We start from the raw sequence: 18880 nt of genomic DNA, 5'->3' as shown, positions 1-18880 counted from the left end.
GACCCCACGCGATCATTTTGCCAAAAGTTCACGCTCTGCTGTGCGGAACGCAGCAGCCATGGCTTTACTTTATGATTTGGGACAGCTGCCAAATGGTCAGTACTCTACCGCTGTGGCTTCACGTCCACTAATTGACATGCGCAGAGTTGCTTCTCATCTGGCACACTCATCGAGTCGCTCTCCTCCTCTCTGCTGTCGCACTAGTAACCGTTGTGCGCCTCGCGATATATCTACGCGGTCAAAGAGAGAAAGTCTCCGTGTCCCCGGCGCCCGCCTCGCCTGTGGAAAAGAAACTTGTCGAGCTGAGACCTGAATGGCTTCCTGAAAACACGACGCTCAATGTCTCGAACTTGAACTTGGACGACCATGCCGAGGAAGACGCGATCGCGGTGGCTACAATTGTAAAGGCAAAGAAAGGTCCAAAGACCGTGAAGGGCAAGAAGATTTCAAAGAAAATCGCAACACCAGCTCCAAGCTTTGATCATAAGACAGACAAGATCCAGCCTTTGGTCTTCTTTCAGTCTCTCTCAGGGACAACGGAGCGCTTCGCTGCGCAATTCGCGAAGGTTCTCACCGAGTGGACAACGGGATGCGAGCAGTCTGCCTCCTTCCTCGAACCACAAACATTCGATCTTTCGTATACTGAGTTCGACGACTACTTCCTCAGCCCGCCGAAAGCTGAGCCAAATGTCAAGCACTTCTACTTCATCCTCCTACCGACCTACAACATCGACACCGTTCTAAGCATCTTCCTCGAGAGCTTGCAAGAAACGCACAACGACTTCAGAATTGATACGGCGCCATTGAGTGGACTGCTTGGATATTCTGTGTTTGGCTTTGGAGACAAGGAGGGATGGCCCACAGAAGAGGATGGCTTTTGTAGCCAAGCCAGGGAAGTGGACAGATGGATGGCAAGGCTGACAGGGAGAAAACGAGCATACCCCCTAGGCATGGGCGATGTCAAGGCAGACGCTGATGCACGTCTACAAGAGTGGCGGACAGGCGTTCAAGAAGCGCTTGTGGAGATCGCAGAAGGACGAGGTCTGGGTGAGGGTGTACGTGGCAGTGGAGACGCAGCAGAAAGTGACGAGGAAGACATAGACGACGCAGAGGACTCTAATGGCCAGACGACACGAGTCGACGACGTTGAAGATCTAGGCTCCATGGTGACCTCCTCCTCGACAGCAATTCCCGTCGACTTCACCACCTACAAATCTGCACCAAAGTCTAAATCCACCACCGGCCCCAAAGAGATGGTACCCACTACATCCCCAACCTACGCTTCCCTCACGAAACAAGGCTACTCCATAATCGGCTCCCATTCGGGCGTGAAAATCTGCCGTTGGACCAAGTCCGCACTTCGAGGTCGCGGCTCCTGCTACAAATACTCCTTCTACGGCATTCAGTCACATCTCTGCATGGAAGCCACGCCATCCCTCTCTTGCTCGAACAAATGCGTTTTCTGCTGGCGCCATGGCACAAATCCGGTGGGCACAACCTGGCGCTGGATAACCGACGCACCAGACCTGATATTCGACGGTATAACCGCCGCGCACTACAAGAAGATCAAGATGATGAAAGGTGTACCTGGCGTACGCGCTGAGCGCTTCGCAGAAGCCATGCGCATCCGACACTGCGCACTGAGTCTCGTCGGCGAGCCAATCTTCTACCCACACATCAACGAGCTGCTAGAAATCATGCACAAGTCGCGCATCTCCACCTTCCTCGTCTGCAACGCGCAGCACCCCGCCCAACTCGCCGCCCTCGTCCCCGTCACACAACTCTACGTCTCAATCGACGCCTCCAACAAAGAGTCCCTGCGCAAAATCGACCGCCCGCTACACAGAGACTTCTGGGAGCGTTTCTGCGCCTGCCTCGACATCCTGCGCAACAGGCGCTTCGAGCAGCGCACCGTCTTCCGCCTCACCCTCGTCAAGGGCTTCAACATGGCAGAGGAAGTAGCCGGCTACGCCGATCTCGTCGAGCGCGCCCTCCCCTGCTTCGTCGAGGTAAAAGGCGTCACGTACTGCGGGACAAGCGCCGCGGGCTCCGCAGGCCTCACAATGCAAAACGTGCCCTTCTACGAAGAAGTCGCAGAGTTCGTCACGCATCTCGAGAAGGAACTCGCTTCCCGCGGCCTGACGTACGGTATTGGCGCTGAACACGCACACTCGTGCTGCGTCCTGCTTGCGGATCGCACGCGGTTCCAGCGCGATGGGCGGTGGGCGACGCGCATAGACTTTGAGAGGTTCTTCGACTTGTACGAGGGGAAGGCGCAGGGGACGCGGATGGAGAATGGGGCCGTGGTGGGCTGGAGACCAGAGGACTATGTTGGCGGTGAGACGCCGGAGTGGGCGCTCTGGGGCAACGGCGGCTTTGATCCGCGCGACCAGCGCGTGTATAGAAAAGGCAAAGGGCCCAAGACTGAGGATGGTGGTGGTGGGGGAGAGCAAGCAGGTAAAAAGGTAGATGCTGCGGCTTTAGAGTTCTGAAGAGAAATATGTTGAATGAATGGGTATTTGAGAGACTTGGTTCTCTACACCATACATACATTCTTCTTGCGAGAGTTCATTGCGTGCAGACTGCAACAAAAAATGGCCCCATGGGTTTGAAAATACGACTCCTGACGTTTCATTCCAAGCAGAGAGAAGGGCAGGAAAAAGGGCAAAAAAGAAGGGGTCTTGCCGCGACTCGAACGCGGGGCCTCTCGCAAGTGTGCTCAGGAAGTACCCTAAGCGAGAATCATACCACTAGACCACAAGACCATGATCTTCTTGATGTGTGAAATTGTTTTCATGGCCAATATATTGGTGGGAACTCACACACGGGACGGGTTTGTTGAAATCGAATTTCGAGAAAAGCAAAGCAAACTGTGCGATTAAGCGAGCACCACACGGACTTGGACGGATTGTGGCGCTGAGGGGGGGCGGGGGCTTGGATACGGGAACAGATGATGTAAGACAAACGGTGGCGGGGACAGGGGGTGGGTGGATGCTTGGATGGGAGAGAAAGTGAATGAGTCATGTTGGTTTGATGTATGGGAATATATAGGGCGAGTTTCGGCGCAGCAGGTCATGGACTACGCCCCATACCCAGGCCTACCAGCTCGAAGACTACAGGGGCGGCTTCGACGGCTATCCACCCGATGCCTAGGAGACGTTAGTTATAGGGTATCGGCTATGTGGGGAGGTGTATACATACCGCTGTATACAATCAGTTTTGTGACGACTTCGACGTCATACCGTACCCGCGGTTTTGTAAGTTTCATAAATATCTCCCGTTTCTCGTTGGCTGCTTCCTCGGATGACTGCATGAAATCTATGGCTTTGTCTGCGACGTCTGAGTCGCTGTCTGGTGGGGTGGATGTGGTGTTTTGTGGTTGAACGTTCTCTGTGCCCATAATCTGTTCGTAGGAGTGCACGCGTGAGGTCATGGGTGTGGGGAGGACGTTGGCGCCGAGGTGCTGCTCACCCTTCTCCAATGCGGGGGAGCGAGGGCTTGGTGACCAGGTAATGCCTTCGGGCATAGTACCGTCGTGCGAGGTGATGCTTTCTGCTCTCTTTCTGTTGCGGTAGGCGAGTGTTTCATAGGCGTCTGCGGCAGATTGAGGGCCGAAGGAGACGGCTCGTTTGCGTGGATGGGTGAGGTTTCTGAGCATGTGTGGCAGTTCTGAGATAGGGGGAATGACGTTGTCGTCGTCGCGCAGGGGCGGGATCGACGTGTACTTTGAAGCACTCAGGAAGAATGCGCGAGGGAGATTCAAACGCGCACGCTCCAGGAGTCTGAAGAAGGGAGGAAGAATCCTGAACAGAGTCTTCTTCATAGTAGCTCTCCATACGAAGATCATCACAACTCCGAGCACAACCCGGACGACTGCTTTGACAATCCCAATTTCCTGCAGATCAAAGGGAACCGTCGAGGGAATGGGATCGTTTACGGCGAAGCGAGTCTGTGCAAAATGCCAGCCACCAAGGTTTATTCCTACAAGAACTCCAGAAAAAGCGACGCTGTCGTCGAAACACGGGCAGTCGTCTGCAGGCTCAGGATGGATGCGGACTAGCACAAAGATGATCAACGTCGCAATCACAATGTCCACATAGGATCCGCTGAATATCCGGGAGTTCATCCATTCGCCACATGCCAGCTGGAACACAGTGATCAGGGCGCCAAGCGTGCTTCCTACAACGACATCGAGGAAGCCGTGCATGCCGCAGTACAGGCGTCCAAAAATGATGGAGAGGGCATAGAAGTAGAAGGCGGCCTGCAAGCCAATGTACACGTATGGATCGTGCTGGTCAGGCGATTGCCGTATGGTATGTATGACATAGAAAGTTATCGAGACTGCATTGGTTGAGTGCGAGGAAGGGAAGCCATATTCGAGGGCAGCAGAGCCAGACATTGAAATTCGAGCCAGTGGAGGTGACTGTGGTCTTGGTAGACAGAGCATGTCCTTAAGGAAGCCACTCCAGTAGATTCCGGCTGCCAACATGAAGACGGTCCTACACATGTCAGAGGTCGCGCTAGGGTGGTTAACAGTTGGCGGACGTACGCTCGCCCGAGGCTGGTGTATCCGCACCAGAACTGGATGGGCAGGAAGACCATGAAGAAGGTGTGTGTTCCCAGGTTGGCAGTATATGCAAAGTACGAATCAAGGGCTGGCGAGCGCATCTTATCTTGGAGGAGGGCGAGGTAATGCGTCTCCCGGCGCACTATGGGCAGCAGACGCTGGCGCAGAGCATTCCGCCATTGTGGGAGTCTCTGAGCGTCTGTTCAGTGTTGCACGCATTAGCTTCCGTCTCTTGCGACCTCGGGCTCTGGACACACACAGTGGTCGTGATGCTTGTTCCCCGCGTCCAGTCGCGGTTCTTGCCCTGGAAAGTCCATGGTCACGGGCGCCGTCGCCGGGCCATGATTCGGAGGAGACATTGGAGCAGGCGCAGAAAAAGTCTAGCCTTTGCATGCCATCTCTCGCGGCCAGGTGGTGCCTCGACAACGACAAGGTTGTGCCTCGATTGCAGGGCTGTGCCTCGATGATGACGGAGACAGGGTTGTGCCTTGGCCAGTCAATTTCGTGGGGTGGCGCCGTCGTTGCCCTCGCGACCAGGCCAACAATCAACACTACAGGATAAGCTCCACTCTCGCTCCCAACCCAGTCCCAGCTTCAGCTCCAGCTCCAGCTCCCAAAACTCACCCTCCGTATTGATACCACTGTCCTCCTTCCACACCACCGTGAAGCGACAAACTCTACACCACAAATATGTCCACCCAGACGGCGTCCTCGCAGAACTACGACTACCTTCGCCGCAAGCAGAGCACCAAGACACCCACACCCTCGTCCATCGCACCCGTTCGCCGAACAAGTGAGCGCAACAGCAATGGCACCGTGAGCTCGTATGGCACGACGGCCACACGCGATACGGCTATCACCGAGCCACCGGCGTACTCGAAGAAGCTGGTGGTTGTTGGTGACGGTGGATGCGGCAAGACATGTCTGTTGATCAGCTACAGCTCAGGCAACTTCCCAGAGGTAGGCGCGCTGCACATGACAGCCATCTGCAGCCGTACTGACTGAGCCCAGAAATACGTACCAACCGTCTTCGAAAACTACATCACCCACACACCGCATCCCCCTACAGGGAAGATGGTCGAGCTTGCGCTCTGGGATACTGCCGGACAGGAGGAGTACGACCGTTTGCGCCCGCTCTCCTACCCTGAAACCGACATCATCTTCGTGTGCTTTGCCATCGATTGCCCCAACTCGCTGGAGAACGTCATGGACAAGGTAAGCACTAGCTCCCACAAGGATTGACCTTGGACTAACATCCTTCAGTGGTACCCAGAGGTCCTCCACTTTTGTCCCACAACGCCCCTCATGCTCCTCGGGCTCAAGTCAGATCTGCGCAACAAGAAGAACTGCATCGAGCTGCTGAAGACCCAAGGCCTGACACCCGTTACCCCTGACCAGGGTCGTGTTGTTGCCAAGAAAATGGGCGCCATGTACATGGAGTGCAGTAGTAAGGAGCAGGATGGTGTTGAGGAAATCTTCGACATGGCTGTCACAGTGGCAGTGGGTGAAGAGCAGAAATCACCCGAGCGAACAAACACAACGTCGTCGACGTCAAAAGGGTCAGGTCCTGCCTTCCCTACGGCTGGTAAAAAGAAGAACAAAAAGACCGCGTGCACAGTGCTTTGAGCTTACTCTTGGCCGTGTTTCCTTCAAGCCTGAGGTATTGAGTGCTGCCCCACGCCATCGCCTGAGGTGGGTACATTGAGATTTACGACGCTGGACGACACAATCAAGATGCTTCATGACCCTCACATCTCTACACCAGAACCTGTCCGATACTCTTTGTAATGACTGCTCGTTGCTTGCTACAACTCATCGTAGGGCGGTTTCTACATGTACTTGTTCGGTGGCGTTTCTAATTGCTCTTGGACAGCGATTGATGCAGCGAAGAGCGAGGCTTTGCCCTCTAAAAGCTCACATCTGTACTTTCTTATTTTATATTTGTATTCGTTAGTATTTAGCGTTTGAGCAGGCCTGGGCACGCCCAGAGTCGCCTGCGCCTGGGGAGTAAATTCTGAAGCATAGTTCTGCACCATCTTGCCTAGTGTTCTGTACTTTCTGTGAATTTACCTCATGGTCTCTCGCCATTCTTCCTCATCCTGCCTTCCTGGGTATCTTCCGTGATCCTGAATACATAACGCCTAACAGATGCATTCCCCTCGCATCGTATGCATTGATCACCATCCAAACTAACCGTTTTTTCTCACTTCTGATGCTCAGTGAACTCCGTCTCCTCCCCCTCTTCATGTTCCGTCTGCCCCTCATGTCCTCCTTCCTGACTCTCATTTGGGTCTTTCGCCATGACGTTCTCAAAGTGACTCCATAGCGACTCCACAGGCGCGAATTCGTTGCCAACCTGAGTGACCTCTTCGAGCGAGCGGTTGAGCTTGTTGATGTTTTGGAGGACGAGTTCCAGACTCTACAGTCGGTATTAACATTTGCAGCAGCGCGCAACGTTTCGAGTCAAACTTGGTAAAGTGCCTGACATACCTGAGCGATTTCAGTCACTAGGAGCTCACGCTGTTGCTCAAAGTACGACTTCTCCGGCGCGGCATTACCGCCATTAGCAGTTGAGGCGCGGTTTGTCGCCATTGTTGCGTCTCTTCTCTCTTGTCGTGATGGTGTTTGGAGACGCGTCGCGGGGACGGCTGCCTACGTAAGCGCCAAGGCGCTCGCCTACAAAAACTTCGCGGAAGCTCAAGCTCACTCTTCTTCATGTACTCATCATGAAACCATACAAGTGAAGGTAAGCAAATTCGTCCAATTTTTCTCGCACAACAGCACGGTTCTATGATTAATAACAATTAATCTGTCAATCCCCTGAAGTCACCATAGAGTGGCTTTTGATGATCCAATAATTTGTATTCACACTATGATTTACCTCATACTTGACCTGTTTTCTACCACGTCAATTGGAAGCGCAAAGCTAACAGATCTTCGCTTCAGACCTCATCATGGCGCCAGCCTCGGCACCAACCCAAGTTACGGAACCTTTTCCTATTTCCTGCATTGCGGGTCGCTACCTCCTCTTCGATGTGGATGTCGTCTCGCATTGTCGGCGCAAGCACAACATGTGCGGCATGCTTGTCGGCACAATCCCGAACATGTCTCAACAGAATGTCTTCCTGGGTATTCCACTCGAGCTCATGCCTGAAGAGGCGAGGGTTCTTGTTGAGAACGGCAACGCATACGTTGTTGATGATGTAGAAGTACATCGTCAGGGATTCATAGAGATGAGCAGGGAAGACAGACTGAACGCTCTCGAGGAGATGGATCGCAGGGGTATCGATGCAGCCAAGGAGAGCATGGATAAGGCGGAGAGGAAGAAGGACAAGGCGTTGAAGGAGAAGGGGCTGAGGAGAGAAGTGCTAGAGAGACAGAACGTGGGCAGTGTTGCAGAAAATACCGTGGTCGATGAGACGTCTGGTACAGAATCCTCCAGCGATGCGGGATCTGACCTTGGCTTCATTATGAAGGGATCAACCTTCTTGGACTCTTCCACTAAGGAAACCCGACCCAGCATCGATGCGTCCGCCGCCGAGACAACCCTCTTTGATTCGAGACCCGCGTCTCCTTCACCGTCTGTCAACAGCACCAATCTCAAGGGCGTCAATGTCTCACGCCAATACGTTACGCCCACGACCTCTTACCCACTCCTAGCGACACCTCCACAAGACACCTCACTTCCACTCCCTCCTGTCCCGGCGAGCTACCCACTCTTCCGCTATCTGCATTCTCGCGGCTACTTTCACATGCCCGGTCTGCGTTTCGGTTGCAACTACTCCGTCTACCCGGGCGATCCTCTGCGCTACCACAGTCACTTCCTCGCTACGGGCATGGACTGGGATCGCGAGTTTGATCTTCTCGACGTTGTCGGGGGTGGACGTCTGGGCACAGGCACGAAGAAGGCGTATATGATTGGAGGGGGCGACCCGAAGGATGAGTCGGTTCGTGCGTTCTCGATCGAGTGGGCGGCGATGTAGTGGTACTCTTCGCTTGATGGCAAAGGGAGTGGTATATGATGTTACGATGATATTGGTAGAAATGATACCCAAATCAAGCAATAACTTATTATTTTGCTCCTGTGGTGCGCTCGCTCTATCTGCGTAATTTATTCACTTGCGTCGACGTCTTGTAGTTGTGTTTTCACAACATTCAATCCGACAAAAATTCTCACTACAGCCATCCGTCGATACAGTAGTTTTTATGTATCCACATAAAACCTCCCTTCCCTTCCCAGATTCCCACACAAAAGTCGACGCTCGATATCTGCCCCCATCTCAAGTATCTGCATTCCGTACAATAAACATGAATTTCCACAACGACTACTTTCAAGATTAATCGAAAGAGAGATTGTCCATGGACATGCAATCGTCAGATCAAAAGACGGGGATCAAGCAACTAGAAGATAAGTCACACGTTACTCAGCACAGCGTCGTAGATATACATACGTAGGCACAGACGGCATTCATTCTCGCACCGCTCTGGATATCTGGGTAGAAAGTGAGGTGTATATATATTCCACATCTCAATCCCAGGAGTCCAGTTCTCCATTCGCGCCCGATGGAATGATTCGTCGAAAAGATATATCACTACTATAATCTCTTCCAGCACAAGACTTGCATGTATGCATTAACATCTCTACGCAGACATAGACTTTGCACAGAAACTCTGCTCGAAACTCGAAACTCGAAACTCGAGAGGTAATGAAATGAAATGAGGGGGGATTACACTGCATATACACTGCATATGCATGCAGGCAAGGATGCAGAGGACATAGATTGTCTGGACGACAGGAAAAACAAATGTGTGTGTTAGGCATGGATGGGGAAAAGGGTAAACAAACAGGGAAGAGTAAATAGTAAACAGGGAATATGTACCCCGCAAAACAAGACGCGTTAGGAAGGCAAAAAGCAAAACTAAGGGTAAGGGCGTGGTAAGGGTGTAGTGAAGCGTCAATGGCCAAGGGAGTGGAAAGGTGCGAAGGGTTTTTTGTAGATGTTTAGTGATGTATGTTACAGTGCGGTATGGACTGGATGGATGGATGGATAGATAGAGATGTACAGTCCAGTCAGGTTCGATAAATAGATATACGGTTGAGAAGTGAGAGGCGAGCAATCCATTCCATTTCCCCAGACAGTACCAGTACCAATCTCAGTCTCCAAAAAAAAAGATTCCAATCATTCTGCGTAAAGAAAAAACGACAAGGTGGAAGAAAGGAAAAATTCACCACCACGACCACGACCAATTTGTGTGTATGTGTGGTAGGACCACTCATGAACAAGACAAGACAAGACAAAAGAAACCCTCCTTCCACATTGACATCCGCTTCCACCAAATTGACATTTTATCTCTTCTCCATTCCATCCACCTATCCACTCCAAGCCTCCAACCAAGCAATCAACCAACGAACCATAAAGAAACGCCACGCCATGCAAACACGACACACCCATCGAGGTGCGCAACAACGCATCGAATCAGACGAGATCTCAAACTGTACCCCACACAGCCAGACAGACAGACCAACAACCAAGCATACAACCAAACATACAGCCAGAAAAGGTAAAAAAAAAAAGGGTAGGTAGGTAAGTAAGTAACCCCCCCCCAAAACGCCATAAATGCACATCCCCTCCCCTCTCTCTCCTCTCTCCCACCAACCACTTAAAGATCCCCATCCTCGTCGTCCAGAGAAATCGCATCCGGATTCGCCGCCGCCGGTTCAACAGGCGCTGCATTCCCGCCGAGAGGACCCGAGCTAGCAGCGACGAAACCAACGGGTGCTCTGGCCTGGCGTTCGAGGGCGGCCATTGCGGTGTCGTCAACGGGGGGTGAGTCGGCGTCAGCGTCAGCGTCATCTGTAGTATTGGCAGGATGTTGGCCGCGGGCGACGGCCTGCGAGGCGATGAAGTTTACGTCGGTGCTTGGGTGTGCGTTAGCATTTACCATTCCAACATACAAATCAAGTACGACAGAGATATAGAAAGGAAAGGAAGGAGAGAAACGAGGAGACATACTTATACTGGGCCTGCACACTCCTCTTAATCCTCAGCATCTCCTTATACGTATCCTCATTCCCATGCTGCACCTCAAACGACTCCCACTTCTTCCAGAACTCAGGACTAGTACGGGGATCGCAGAACTGGCTCGCATGGCCGTAGATGGCCCTAGCGCGGTCAATCTCACCGAGCCGACGCTCCATCTCCGCGAACTTGAGGCACATCTCCTTCGCCTCTGTATCAGGCAGTGCGGCAATAGCGCGCTCGTAGATAGGCCGCGTAGACGTAAGCCCAAAATTCGACGCGGATTTCGTAATGTAGAAGTTGAATAATTCCAGGCGGTCTTCGTCGGAGACAGCGCGCGTAGCGCGCTCATAAATGCGCATTGCATGGCGAGCGAGGCCGCGGTCCTCCTCGAGCGCGCCGTACATGAGGTAGAGGATTTTCGCGAATTTAGGGGGGCAGCCCTCGACGGCTTGTTCGAAGAGGTCGCGGAGGCGTTCCATGCCGATTTTGCGGTCTACTGCTTTTGTGAGGTAGAGGTTCCATATCTCAAAGGCGACGGGGTAGCTGAAGAGGTCTAGGCCGCGCTCGTAGACTTTGAAGCAGTCTTCGAAGTACTTGTTTTCTTCGAGGAGGTTGGCGTAGTTTACTACGGTTTGGGGGGTGGCGATGCGTAGTTCGAAGATGCGGTCGTAGATTTTTTTCGTCTCGTCGAGGGTGCTGACGCTTTCGACGAGGTCGACGTAGAAACTCCATAGCTTCCAGCTCTTGTGCACACGCTGCTGCGGGGTCAGGGATTCATCAAAGTAGTCGACGTTCGAGCGTTTCGGTGCCTGCGTAGCCTTTGCCATGATCTCCACCGCCCTGTCGAAGTTTTCATTCCGAAGCTCCATCTCAGCCCACTCGCACCACATCTCCGCCAGATCCGCCACAGCCTTGAAGGGGACCTTGACGGCCTTTTCCATAATGACGCGGGCATTCTGCAGGCCATCGCCCGCCTCGTAGAACTTTGCGTAATTGGTCCAGAGCTCGTGGAACTTGCCGACGGCCTTCTTGGGGTTGATGGCGGCGATGGCGTCCGTGTACGTCTGCACCACCTCTTTCTTGTTGTCACCCCACAGGGCGATGCGCTTCTCCCATTCGATAACGTTGTGCGGGTTCTGGCGCAGCATGACATCGTTTAGCAGGAAGGGCCTTCTCTGCATGAGCGACTCGAAGCGGACCATTCGGATGTCGAGGTCAGCGTCGGCAGCTTCGTCGAGCCGGCCCTTTTCGGACCGCGCTGCAGCTTCGTTGAGCTTGATCCCAATCATGGCCTCCTCAGCCTCGACATACGTGTCGAAAACGACGGAGAAGTCGCGGACCGTCATGACCGTGGTCACGCCCTCTTCGAAGACGTCGCGGGCCTTTTCGTACTCGCCCTTGTGCATCCAATAGCGCGCCAGGCCGACCCACAGGACGCCGCGCTGGTCGGGGAACTTGACGATGCCGCTCTGAATAATCTTCTCCACGTCGATACCACTATCATCACTCGTGTCAATCTCCTTGGCGTGGTCGATGACGAGGTCGATCATCTCGGTCCAGAACTGGAAGGGGCCCTTTGCCTCCTTGCTCTTGAAGCGCGGGTTGTCGAGGATGTCCATGTACTTCTTGACGGCCTCGGTGTACTTGCCCATGTCCTTGAGCAGGGCGATGAAGTCCTCGGCGTCCTCGGGGTGGATCTGGACGTAGCGGCGCCAGATGCGGACGGCCGTCTCGCCCGAGGCGGACAGGGCAAAGGGGCGGTACAGCAGCCAGACGCGGTTGTGCTGGGTGAGGGGCAGGGCGCGCAGGGCGCGGTCGAAGGTGCGGCGCGTGGTGGAGATGAGCGGCTGCTGCATGAGGAAGTCGAGGTACATCTCCCAGATGCGCGGCATCTTGTTGAGCAGCACGAGGGCGCGCTCGAACAGGGCGTTGACCTTTACATACTGCGGCTTGAACTTGGCGGGGTTCTTGCTGCCGACGTGCCGCGTGCGCAGCTCCAGGTACAGCTTCCACAGCTTGTACGAGCGCGGCAGCGTGTTGACGGCGCGCTCCAGCACAAACGCCAGCTCGACCACGGTGCCACGTGACTTCTTGAAGCTGTAGTAGTCCAGCCACGGCTTGACGCTGCCGGGGTTGCGCTGGATGTCCTGCTCGTACGCGACGTCGTGGTCGGTGACGAGGAAGAGGTGGTCGCTCGGGCGCGGCATCTTGCGCTTGCTGGGCCGCTGGACGCTGGCGGCCGGGTTGCGGATCAGTTCGCCGGGCATGGTGTCGCCGGAGCAAGGCGTGTGGCGGCCCCGGGTGGGCAGGGGCGCGGTGGGAGCGGGCGTGCGATGGGGGCGTGAGGGCTGGTCGACGGCGACGAGGGAGGGCCGTCGTGCTGCGGTAAACTTCTCGAGACGCGGTCTGAGCGCCGTCCAGGGCAAATCACCGCCCGGCAACACGACGGCACCGCTCCACCCGCCAGTGTTGGCACCCGCGCTAGCCAGACCCACTGAGCCACTACTGGTATCGAGCAGGAGAGCTCCCAGAGCTGTCGTCACGTTTCCGCCGCATTCACCAGCCCGCTCACTCGACCCTCGCACCACCCCCATCAGCGCCTACTGCCTTGTGCACCCCTTGACACCCCACCCGCCCACTCGTCGTCATCGTCGTCGTCTGCAGTCATGTCCGGCAGCGGGGTACGTTTCGCGCCCGGCGCCATCTATGTCATCCATGCGACGGCCCATACTGACCCTCGCACCAGGCTCGAGAAGCAGTCTTTGCGACGCGGCAATCGCTGTCGCTGATGAAGGGCAAGCTCAAGGGCGCCCAGACAGGCCACGACCTGCTGAAGCGGAAGAGCGAGGCCCTGACAAAGTATGCATTTCACCCACATCAACATTATCTATCCAAGCCATGCTAACTGGCTGGCAGGCGTTTTCGAGGTGCGACATATCCCGCTGCAATCCCCACCCACGGCACTCACTAACGTGTGCGTCTAGAAATCACACGCCGCATCGACGAGGCCAAGCGCAAGATGGGCCGGGTCATGCAGGTCGCGGCCTTCTCTCTCGCCGAAGTCACATACGCCGTCGGCGGCGACATTGGCTACCAGATCCAGGAGTCGGTCAAGCAGGCGCGCTTCCGCGTGCGCACCAAGCAGGAGAACGTCTCCGGTGTGCTCCTCCCTCAGTTCGAATGCTTCACGGCCGAAAGCAACGACTTCGCCTTGACGGGCCTGGGCAAGGGAGGACAGCAGGTGCAGAGGTGCAGAGAAACGTATGCGCGAGCCGTAGAGACGCTGGTCGAGCTGGCCAGTCTGCAGACTGCCTTTGTCATATTAGATGAGGTCATCAAGGTGGTCAATCGCCGTGTCAACGCCATGTGGGTATATTCCGTGTATTGTAGCTAGCTACCAGGTCTGAGCTAACACCCCACAGTGAGCATGTCATCATCCCCCGCACAGAGAATACGATCAAGTACATCAACTCGGAGCTGGACGAACTTGACCGCGAGGAATTCTACCGCCTGAAAAAGGTGTCTGGTAAGAAGCAAAGGGATGCCGCCGCCGAAGATGCAGCCAGAGAGGCAGCCCAAGAGGCCGAGCACGAGAAGGGGGAAAGTGCTCCAGCCAAGGACGCAGCCGAGAGCGAGGATCTGCTCGGGGACAAGGACAACGAAGACGTCATCTTCTGAGGCCTGTCGATGTCGGTCAGAAAGGCCGGGCGTAGGGGTTGTTGCTTTTGTAGCCAGTCGAGTAATACGCAAACTGCTCTTGTCTGACGTTCTCAACTGATCTATCGTAATCGGGGATCCAAGGATGTGCATGCGCGACAGGCGTAGGCGCAGACAGAACCTCCCTAGATTGAAAGATGAGAAAATACTTCACAGAACGCGTCAAAACAGGCGAAGTTGATAGCAGCAGTCGATATCATAATCGCAAAACAAAAGGTATCATAAAAAAACGTCATAGTCCACAATGCAATAAAACCTACTGCCGCTGGTACGTGACCTTCATTGGCTTGCCCTCAGCTCCGATTGGCGTGTTGGCCGTCGCCTCCTTCGCCGTAATGGCAAACTGCTCGTTTTCGAACTCGGCAAACGCCACGGCCCTGACCGACACCAGGCGCACTTCCTTGAAGCCTTCGAAGCGCTCGAAGATGGTGGTGAGGTCGTCTTCGTCGACGTCGCGGGGGATATTCTGCAGGAAGAGCGTCTTGTTCGGGCGGACGTATTCGTCTGGGACGACGGCGGCGCCGGACTTTGGTGCGCGGGGCTTCTCGGCTGCGACGGGGTTGGCTTGCGCTTTTGCGTCTTCCTCTGCGCGCTTGAAGTCTGGGGGTGTGAAGTCAGTACGAGTAACGAATATCCGCGTGAGAAAGAGCGTACCCTTGGACATGAGGCGCTTGCGCTTATGCTCGTCGAACATGTCGGCCGCTTTCCGCTTGACCGTCTCGTCGCTGTGCGTCCTCGCCTTGCGCACCTTCAACACCTTGCCGTACATCTCAAACCCATTCATCTCCTCGACCGCCTCGAGCGCAGACTGCTCGCTATCAAACACGATAAACGCCTGGCCCTTTCGCTTCAGACTGCTCTTCGCAATGACATCCAGAATCGGTCCATAGTGCTTGAAAACCCGCGTAAGCGCCTCCTTGATAGTATCGATCTTAACGCGCTCCTCGAGGTTATTAACCTATGACTATTTAGCAAAACCACCCCGCCACTGAAAGTGCAATGTGTGCAAAGGGGTCAACCAACGTATATTCTTCATAGAAGTCTCATTAGCTTTTCAGGTTCCGACCTACCGTTGCGAATTTCTACAAACTTACGTTTCGATCGGTACGGGGTATTTGCTGGGATCGACTAGCCCGCCTCCTCCTCCGCCCATGACTACACCCTCCATCTTGTCTGCCATGTTGGGCGACTTTGGGGGGAACGACTGTAACTGTAATTGTACTGTGGTGGTGCGTTGGTGGTTGGGTGGGCGAATGCAGGTACAAGTCGGAAGTTGGAGCTTCGAGAGCTTCCGATCTTCGACGCCAAGTTTGGAGAGTCACGCTAAGCTCGATGGCACGTGACGGTGCTTCCTATCGATTCGGTCGCCTCTGGATGGGCTTGTGGGTTCAAGATGTTTATGATTGTCTATCACTAGAAAAGTACGCGTTAAGCAACGGTCAATTCACAGATTCTAGACGAGGAGCAACTTGGTGTACTTGATTGTATACACAAGTAATCGTGCAGGATTCACATCTCCAAGCACAAGGACAAACTCGAACCCACACCTCTGCAACGCTGAAAACACATTATCCTCATCCCCATCATAATCCCCATTCCAATCCCAAACGACAACCCACACCCAGAGAAAACGCCAACTCCACTTCCAAATGCTCAACAAAACACCCGTACAAAACGCCCTTAATCAGACCTTACTCATCCAGCTTATGCAAAGTATTCAGTCTCTTCGGGCTACTCGCCCGACTCCTAATCCTCTCCCGACTATCAGTCCTGGACAGCAATCCACCAGGTCTCAGTCCCAACCCAGCCCCCGCACTCAGCACATCCGCAGTACCAAAGTACCCCTGCGTGCCCACCGGTTCCTTGATCTGCGGCGTCGCCCAGCCAGACGTGAGGCCAATCTTCGACCCCTCAGACGAGTCGGAGAACTCGTTGTCCGAGGAATCAACATACTGTTCGTCGAGCTCGAACGTGTTGGGATCTGCAGTGCCGTCTTCGAGATCGACTCGCTCGTATGTGGGCGCCGAGGAGGAGGAGGAACCGAGGCCGAAGAGTTTTCCTGGGAAGCCGCGGCGCCGGCGGTGTTGAGGCGCCGTTTTTCCGGGTTTCTTTGTGAAGAGCGCGCTGATGGTTTTGCGTACTGAGGCCCGACGCTCGCGGCCTAGTATGATGCCCATGATGAAGAACATGATGAAGACCATGATGAAGAAGGCGGGGATGCGGCTGGGGTTCTTGATGAAAAGACGGTGCCAGACGCTTTCGTCGTCTTGAGCGGAATGTGGAAGGTAGGCGCCACCGGGGTACTGGAAGTCTGATGGGATACCGGCGACGTTGGAGCCGAATCCCACAGCAAGAGCTTTCTCGGAGGGTGGTGGGATCTCGCTGGACGCGTAGAGGACCATTTTCCCGAGTGTCCAGCTCACCTCGACGTCGTTGATCTTGTTGACTGCCTGGAAAGGGTCGAGAAAGCCCTTCTCTTTTGCGTTGTCAACAACCTCCTCCGTCAAGTTCTTGCTGTCGGGTAGAGGTTCGATGCCCACCCGCGGGACTCCAATACCATCATGTAGCATGTTGATGATCCATGATGCCTTGAAGCAGACCTCGCGTGCCTTTTCCTTGTCCATCTTGCCGCTCCATTTATCTTTCTTGATCCCCTTCTCAATAGCCTTCCAGTCTTGACTGCAGAATTCCTCTACTCGTTTTTGGTACGTCGTGAAGTCGTACGCCTTGTCCTTGTGGCCCTTCTCGAAGATCTCATGCGTTGTATGCCAGTACTCAGATACGCCCACAAAATGGTTTACGTCAAAGTCGATCGCCGGCACATGCTGCCCGTTCAGCAGACATGGTGCATCCGTGCATTCCTTGTCTTTCTCCAACAAAGGGTACGTCTGATGCATACACTCTGCGAACTTCCCAGTCCCGAGCAGTTCCGCTGCAGCCTCCTGCGCCTCGTCGTCCTCGTCATCCGTGTCCAGCTGGATGAATTTGCCTTCTTTTGTGACCTCGACCTTCAGACCAGCGGGTAAACAGGGATCCGGTAGCTCTTTCGACGAGCTAGAAGCTAGAAGTGCCTTGACATATCGCTGCCTTGCCTGGTTGACGCCAAATCCCAGCCACGTTGTAACGAAGACCTTGTGCTCCAAGGGTGTCCCATCGACCGTTCGTAATCGCAACAGCGTTAGGTCGTTCGCATGCTTCTCTGCTTCCGTCACGTTTGGCGCAAAAGCAATCTGTGCCGATGCACCTCCCATATCCAGAAATCCATACGTATTGTGCCCCTTGCCATGGTCGTGTTTTTCCGGTTGGTCGAATCCGCCGAGCAGATAATTCGCCGCAATCCAACCATACAGTCCTTCCGTCTCTCCTGGTATGACCTGAATATGTACATCGCAATCCGGCAGCTGGAATTTTGTGTTTGTTTTCGCATAGTCGCACACCTCCTTTAGCACAGCCTTCCGCTGACCGTCAGGCAGTATTCGCATGCCCGCTGTCGCAAGCAGGAAAAGTGGCGTGTTCGGGACATCCTGTTGTGGGATCTTCTTGAGCGCATGGCTGAGGAGCTTGTCGAGGTGGTCACGACCGACATCGTGAGGGTGTTCGCCAAAAGTCGAGATACCTGCGCAACCTCGTGTTAGCCCAACTTGCGCATCGCAACATGATCTGGCCTGCGCACCTGGATGAATCTTTTTGGTCCACTTCTTGTCTGTCTCTATAACAGGCAGAGTGTGCAGTTGCGCGTCGGTCGCTTGCTTGCGCGCCGTGTCGCTGTTCAGCCAGCGGTAGATATAGACGCGCGTCCCCTTTCAGCTGGTCAGCTACAGCCCTGCGACAACCATGTGGCAATGTCTGAGTACTCACAGAGGACCCAGCATCCAGAACAACGCCATATCTCCCTATATGCCAAGTCTCGTCAGTATCTAGCACGTAGAGCGGGGCTGACAGTCGAGCGGAGGTGATTGCGTACACTTTCCCATGAAGAATGACAAGGGTCCAGACAGCTGCTAACAACTGTGCATGCAGCAACAACAGCAGTAAATATTAGAAGGTGTTAAGTCGAAAGGCGATGTATGCGGCAACGATTGAAACTTGAAAAAGAGAGGCGGAGTAAGCGATTGACAGGGCGACGTGATTGTCGGGGAGCCGATGACTTTTGGTTGACCTTCTGAAGGCATATTGCTCTCCGACCCGACACACTAGTGGCGCACCCCACGCTTCAACGTCCACGAACCAAGGCACGATGGTGGAGGGACTAGGGGTTGCCGTTGCTACCGTGTGGTCATTTACTTCCGACCCAGTCCTTGAAGTATTTAGACTCAGCTCCTGTCAACGGCCTGCTGAGCCGACTCGCTCTGCGAAAGCTGTGGGAATTCAATATTCAATACCTCATCGCCCACCCCACGTCCAAATTTAGAATCCCGCAATACGGAGTGACATCTGGGTATTTCGTATTGCGCCATCTATCTCCCATCCCGCTATTTCTGCCGCATAACCTGCGTCCAGTGTCTGACTGATTGATGATGTCGCGTGCTGTAAATGTGTAGGGGTGTGATCCTTCTGCAATGACTTCATCTTC

At 54.3% G+C, this 18880-nt stretch overlaps 9 protein-coding genes and 1 non-coding gene across 10 annotated transcripts; 4 read left to right on the top strand and 6 right to left on the bottom strand.

The window, feature by feature from the left end:
- The first annotated feature begins 21 nt into the window (after positions 1-21).
- P153DRAFT_339972 (uncharacterized protein) lies at positions 22-2619 on the top strand. Its single transcript, XM_033665848.1, has 2 exons — positions 22-95; positions 145-2619. Exons 1-2 carry the CDS (start codon positions 59-61, stop codon positions 2490-2492), a joined length of 2385 nt encoding a protein of 794 aa, XP_033523670.1. The 5' UTR covers positions 22-58; the 3' UTR covers positions 2493-2619.
- Positions 2620-2676: 57 nt separating this feature from the next.
- Positions 2677-2765, bottom strand: P153DRAFT_t62. Its single transcript has one exon. It is a non-coding gene; the product is annotated as a tRNA-Pro (tRNA).
- Positions 2766-3072: 307 nt separating this feature from the next.
- On the bottom strand, positions 3073-4884 carry P153DRAFT_291130 (PAP2-domain-containing protein; the record flags this gene model as incomplete). The annotated part of the gene is made up of 4 exons (XM_033663756.1): positions 3073-3149; positions 3202-4499; positions 4550-4766; positions 4827-4884. 4 exons carry the CDS (start codon positions 4882-4884, stop codon positions 3073-3075), a joined length of 1650 nt encoding a protein of 549 aa, XP_033523669.1.
- Positions 4885-5257: 373 nt separating this feature from the next.
- Positions 5258-6193, top strand: P153DRAFT_291518 (GTP-binding protein-like protein rho4; the record flags this gene model as incomplete). Its single annotated transcript, XM_033663773.1, has 3 exons — positions 5258-5527; positions 5579-5782; positions 5831-6193. 3 exons carry the CDS (start codon positions 5258-5260, stop codon positions 6191-6193), a joined length of 837 nt encoding a protein of 278 aa, XP_033523668.1.
- Positions 6194-6374: 181 nt separating this feature from the next.
- On the bottom strand, positions 6375-7159 carry P153DRAFT_431264 (uncharacterized protein; the record flags this gene model as incomplete). Its single annotated transcript, XM_033672888.1, has 2 exons — positions 6375-6986; positions 7058-7159. The coding sequence occupies 2 exons, from the start codon at positions 7157-7159 to the stop codon at positions 6771-6773; spliced, it is 318 nt and encodes a 105-aa protein (XP_033523667.1). The 3' UTR covers positions 6375-6770.
- A 134-nt stretch (positions 7160-7293) lies between these two features.
- On the top strand, positions 7294-8914 carry P153DRAFT_366695 (tRNA-splicing endonuclease-like protein subunit sen34). Its single transcript, XM_033668107.1, has one exon. It carries the CDS (start codon positions 7522-7524, stop codon positions 8548-8550), a length of 1029 nt encoding a protein of 342 aa, XP_033523666.1. The 5' UTR covers positions 7294-7521; the 3' UTR covers positions 8551-8914.
- Positions 8915-10228: 1314 nt separating this feature from the next.
- On the bottom strand, positions 10229-12857 carry P153DRAFT_291474 (pre-mRNA-splicing factor syf1; the record flags this gene model as incomplete). The annotated part of the gene is made up of 2 exons (XM_033663771.1): positions 10229-10487; positions 10582-12857. The coding sequence occupies 2 exons, from the start codon at positions 12855-12857 to the stop codon at positions 10229-10231; spliced, it is 2535 nt and encodes an 844-aa protein (XP_033523665.1).
- A 124-nt stretch (positions 12858-12981) lies between these two features.
- Positions 12982-14571, top strand: P153DRAFT_396563 (V-type proton ATPase subunit D). Its single transcript, XM_033671490.1, has 5 exons — positions 12982-13271; positions 13337-13449; positions 13507-13517; positions 13575-13956; positions 14013-14571. The coding sequence occupies exons 1-5, from the start codon at positions 13257-13259 to the stop codon at positions 14266-14268; spliced, it is 777 nt and encodes a 258-aa protein (XP_033523664.1). The 5' UTR covers positions 12982-13256; the 3' UTR covers positions 14269-14571.
- Positions 14564-15229, bottom strand: P153DRAFT_290529 (RNA-binding domain-containing protein; the record flags this gene model as incomplete). Its single annotated transcript, XM_033663719.1, has 2 exons — positions 14564-14907; positions 14962-15229. Coding segments are annotated over 2 exons (612 nt in total), but the record flags the coding sequence as incomplete, so codon positions are not given.
- A 514-nt stretch (positions 15230-15743) lies between these two features.
- P153DRAFT_16447 (uncharacterized protein) lies at positions 15744-18481 on the bottom strand. Its single transcript, XM_033662277.1, has 4 exons — positions 18272-18481; positions 18166-18200; positions 17981-18107; positions 15744-17923 (listed from the first exon to the last, which is right to left on the bottom strand). The coding sequence occupies exons 1-4, from the start codon at positions 18279-18281 to the stop codon at positions 15999-16001; spliced, it is 2097 nt and encodes a 698-aa protein (XP_033523662.1). The 5' UTR covers positions 18282-18481; the 3' UTR covers positions 15744-15998.
- Between the last annotated feature and the right edge of the window lie 399 nt (positions 18482-18880).

Source organism: Dothidotthia symphoricarpi (assembly GCF_010015815.1).
Source record: "Dothidotthia symphoricarpi CBS 119687 unplaced genomic scaffold P153scaffold_10, whole genome shotgun sequence".
Taxonomy (NCBI): domain Eukaryota; kingdom Fungi; phylum Ascomycota; class Dothideomycetes; order Pleosporales; family Dothidotthiaceae; genus Dothidotthia; species Dothidotthia symphoricarpi.
Note: the sequence above shows the minus strand (reverse complement) of the source record. Positions and strands in the feature narration are given on the sequence as shown.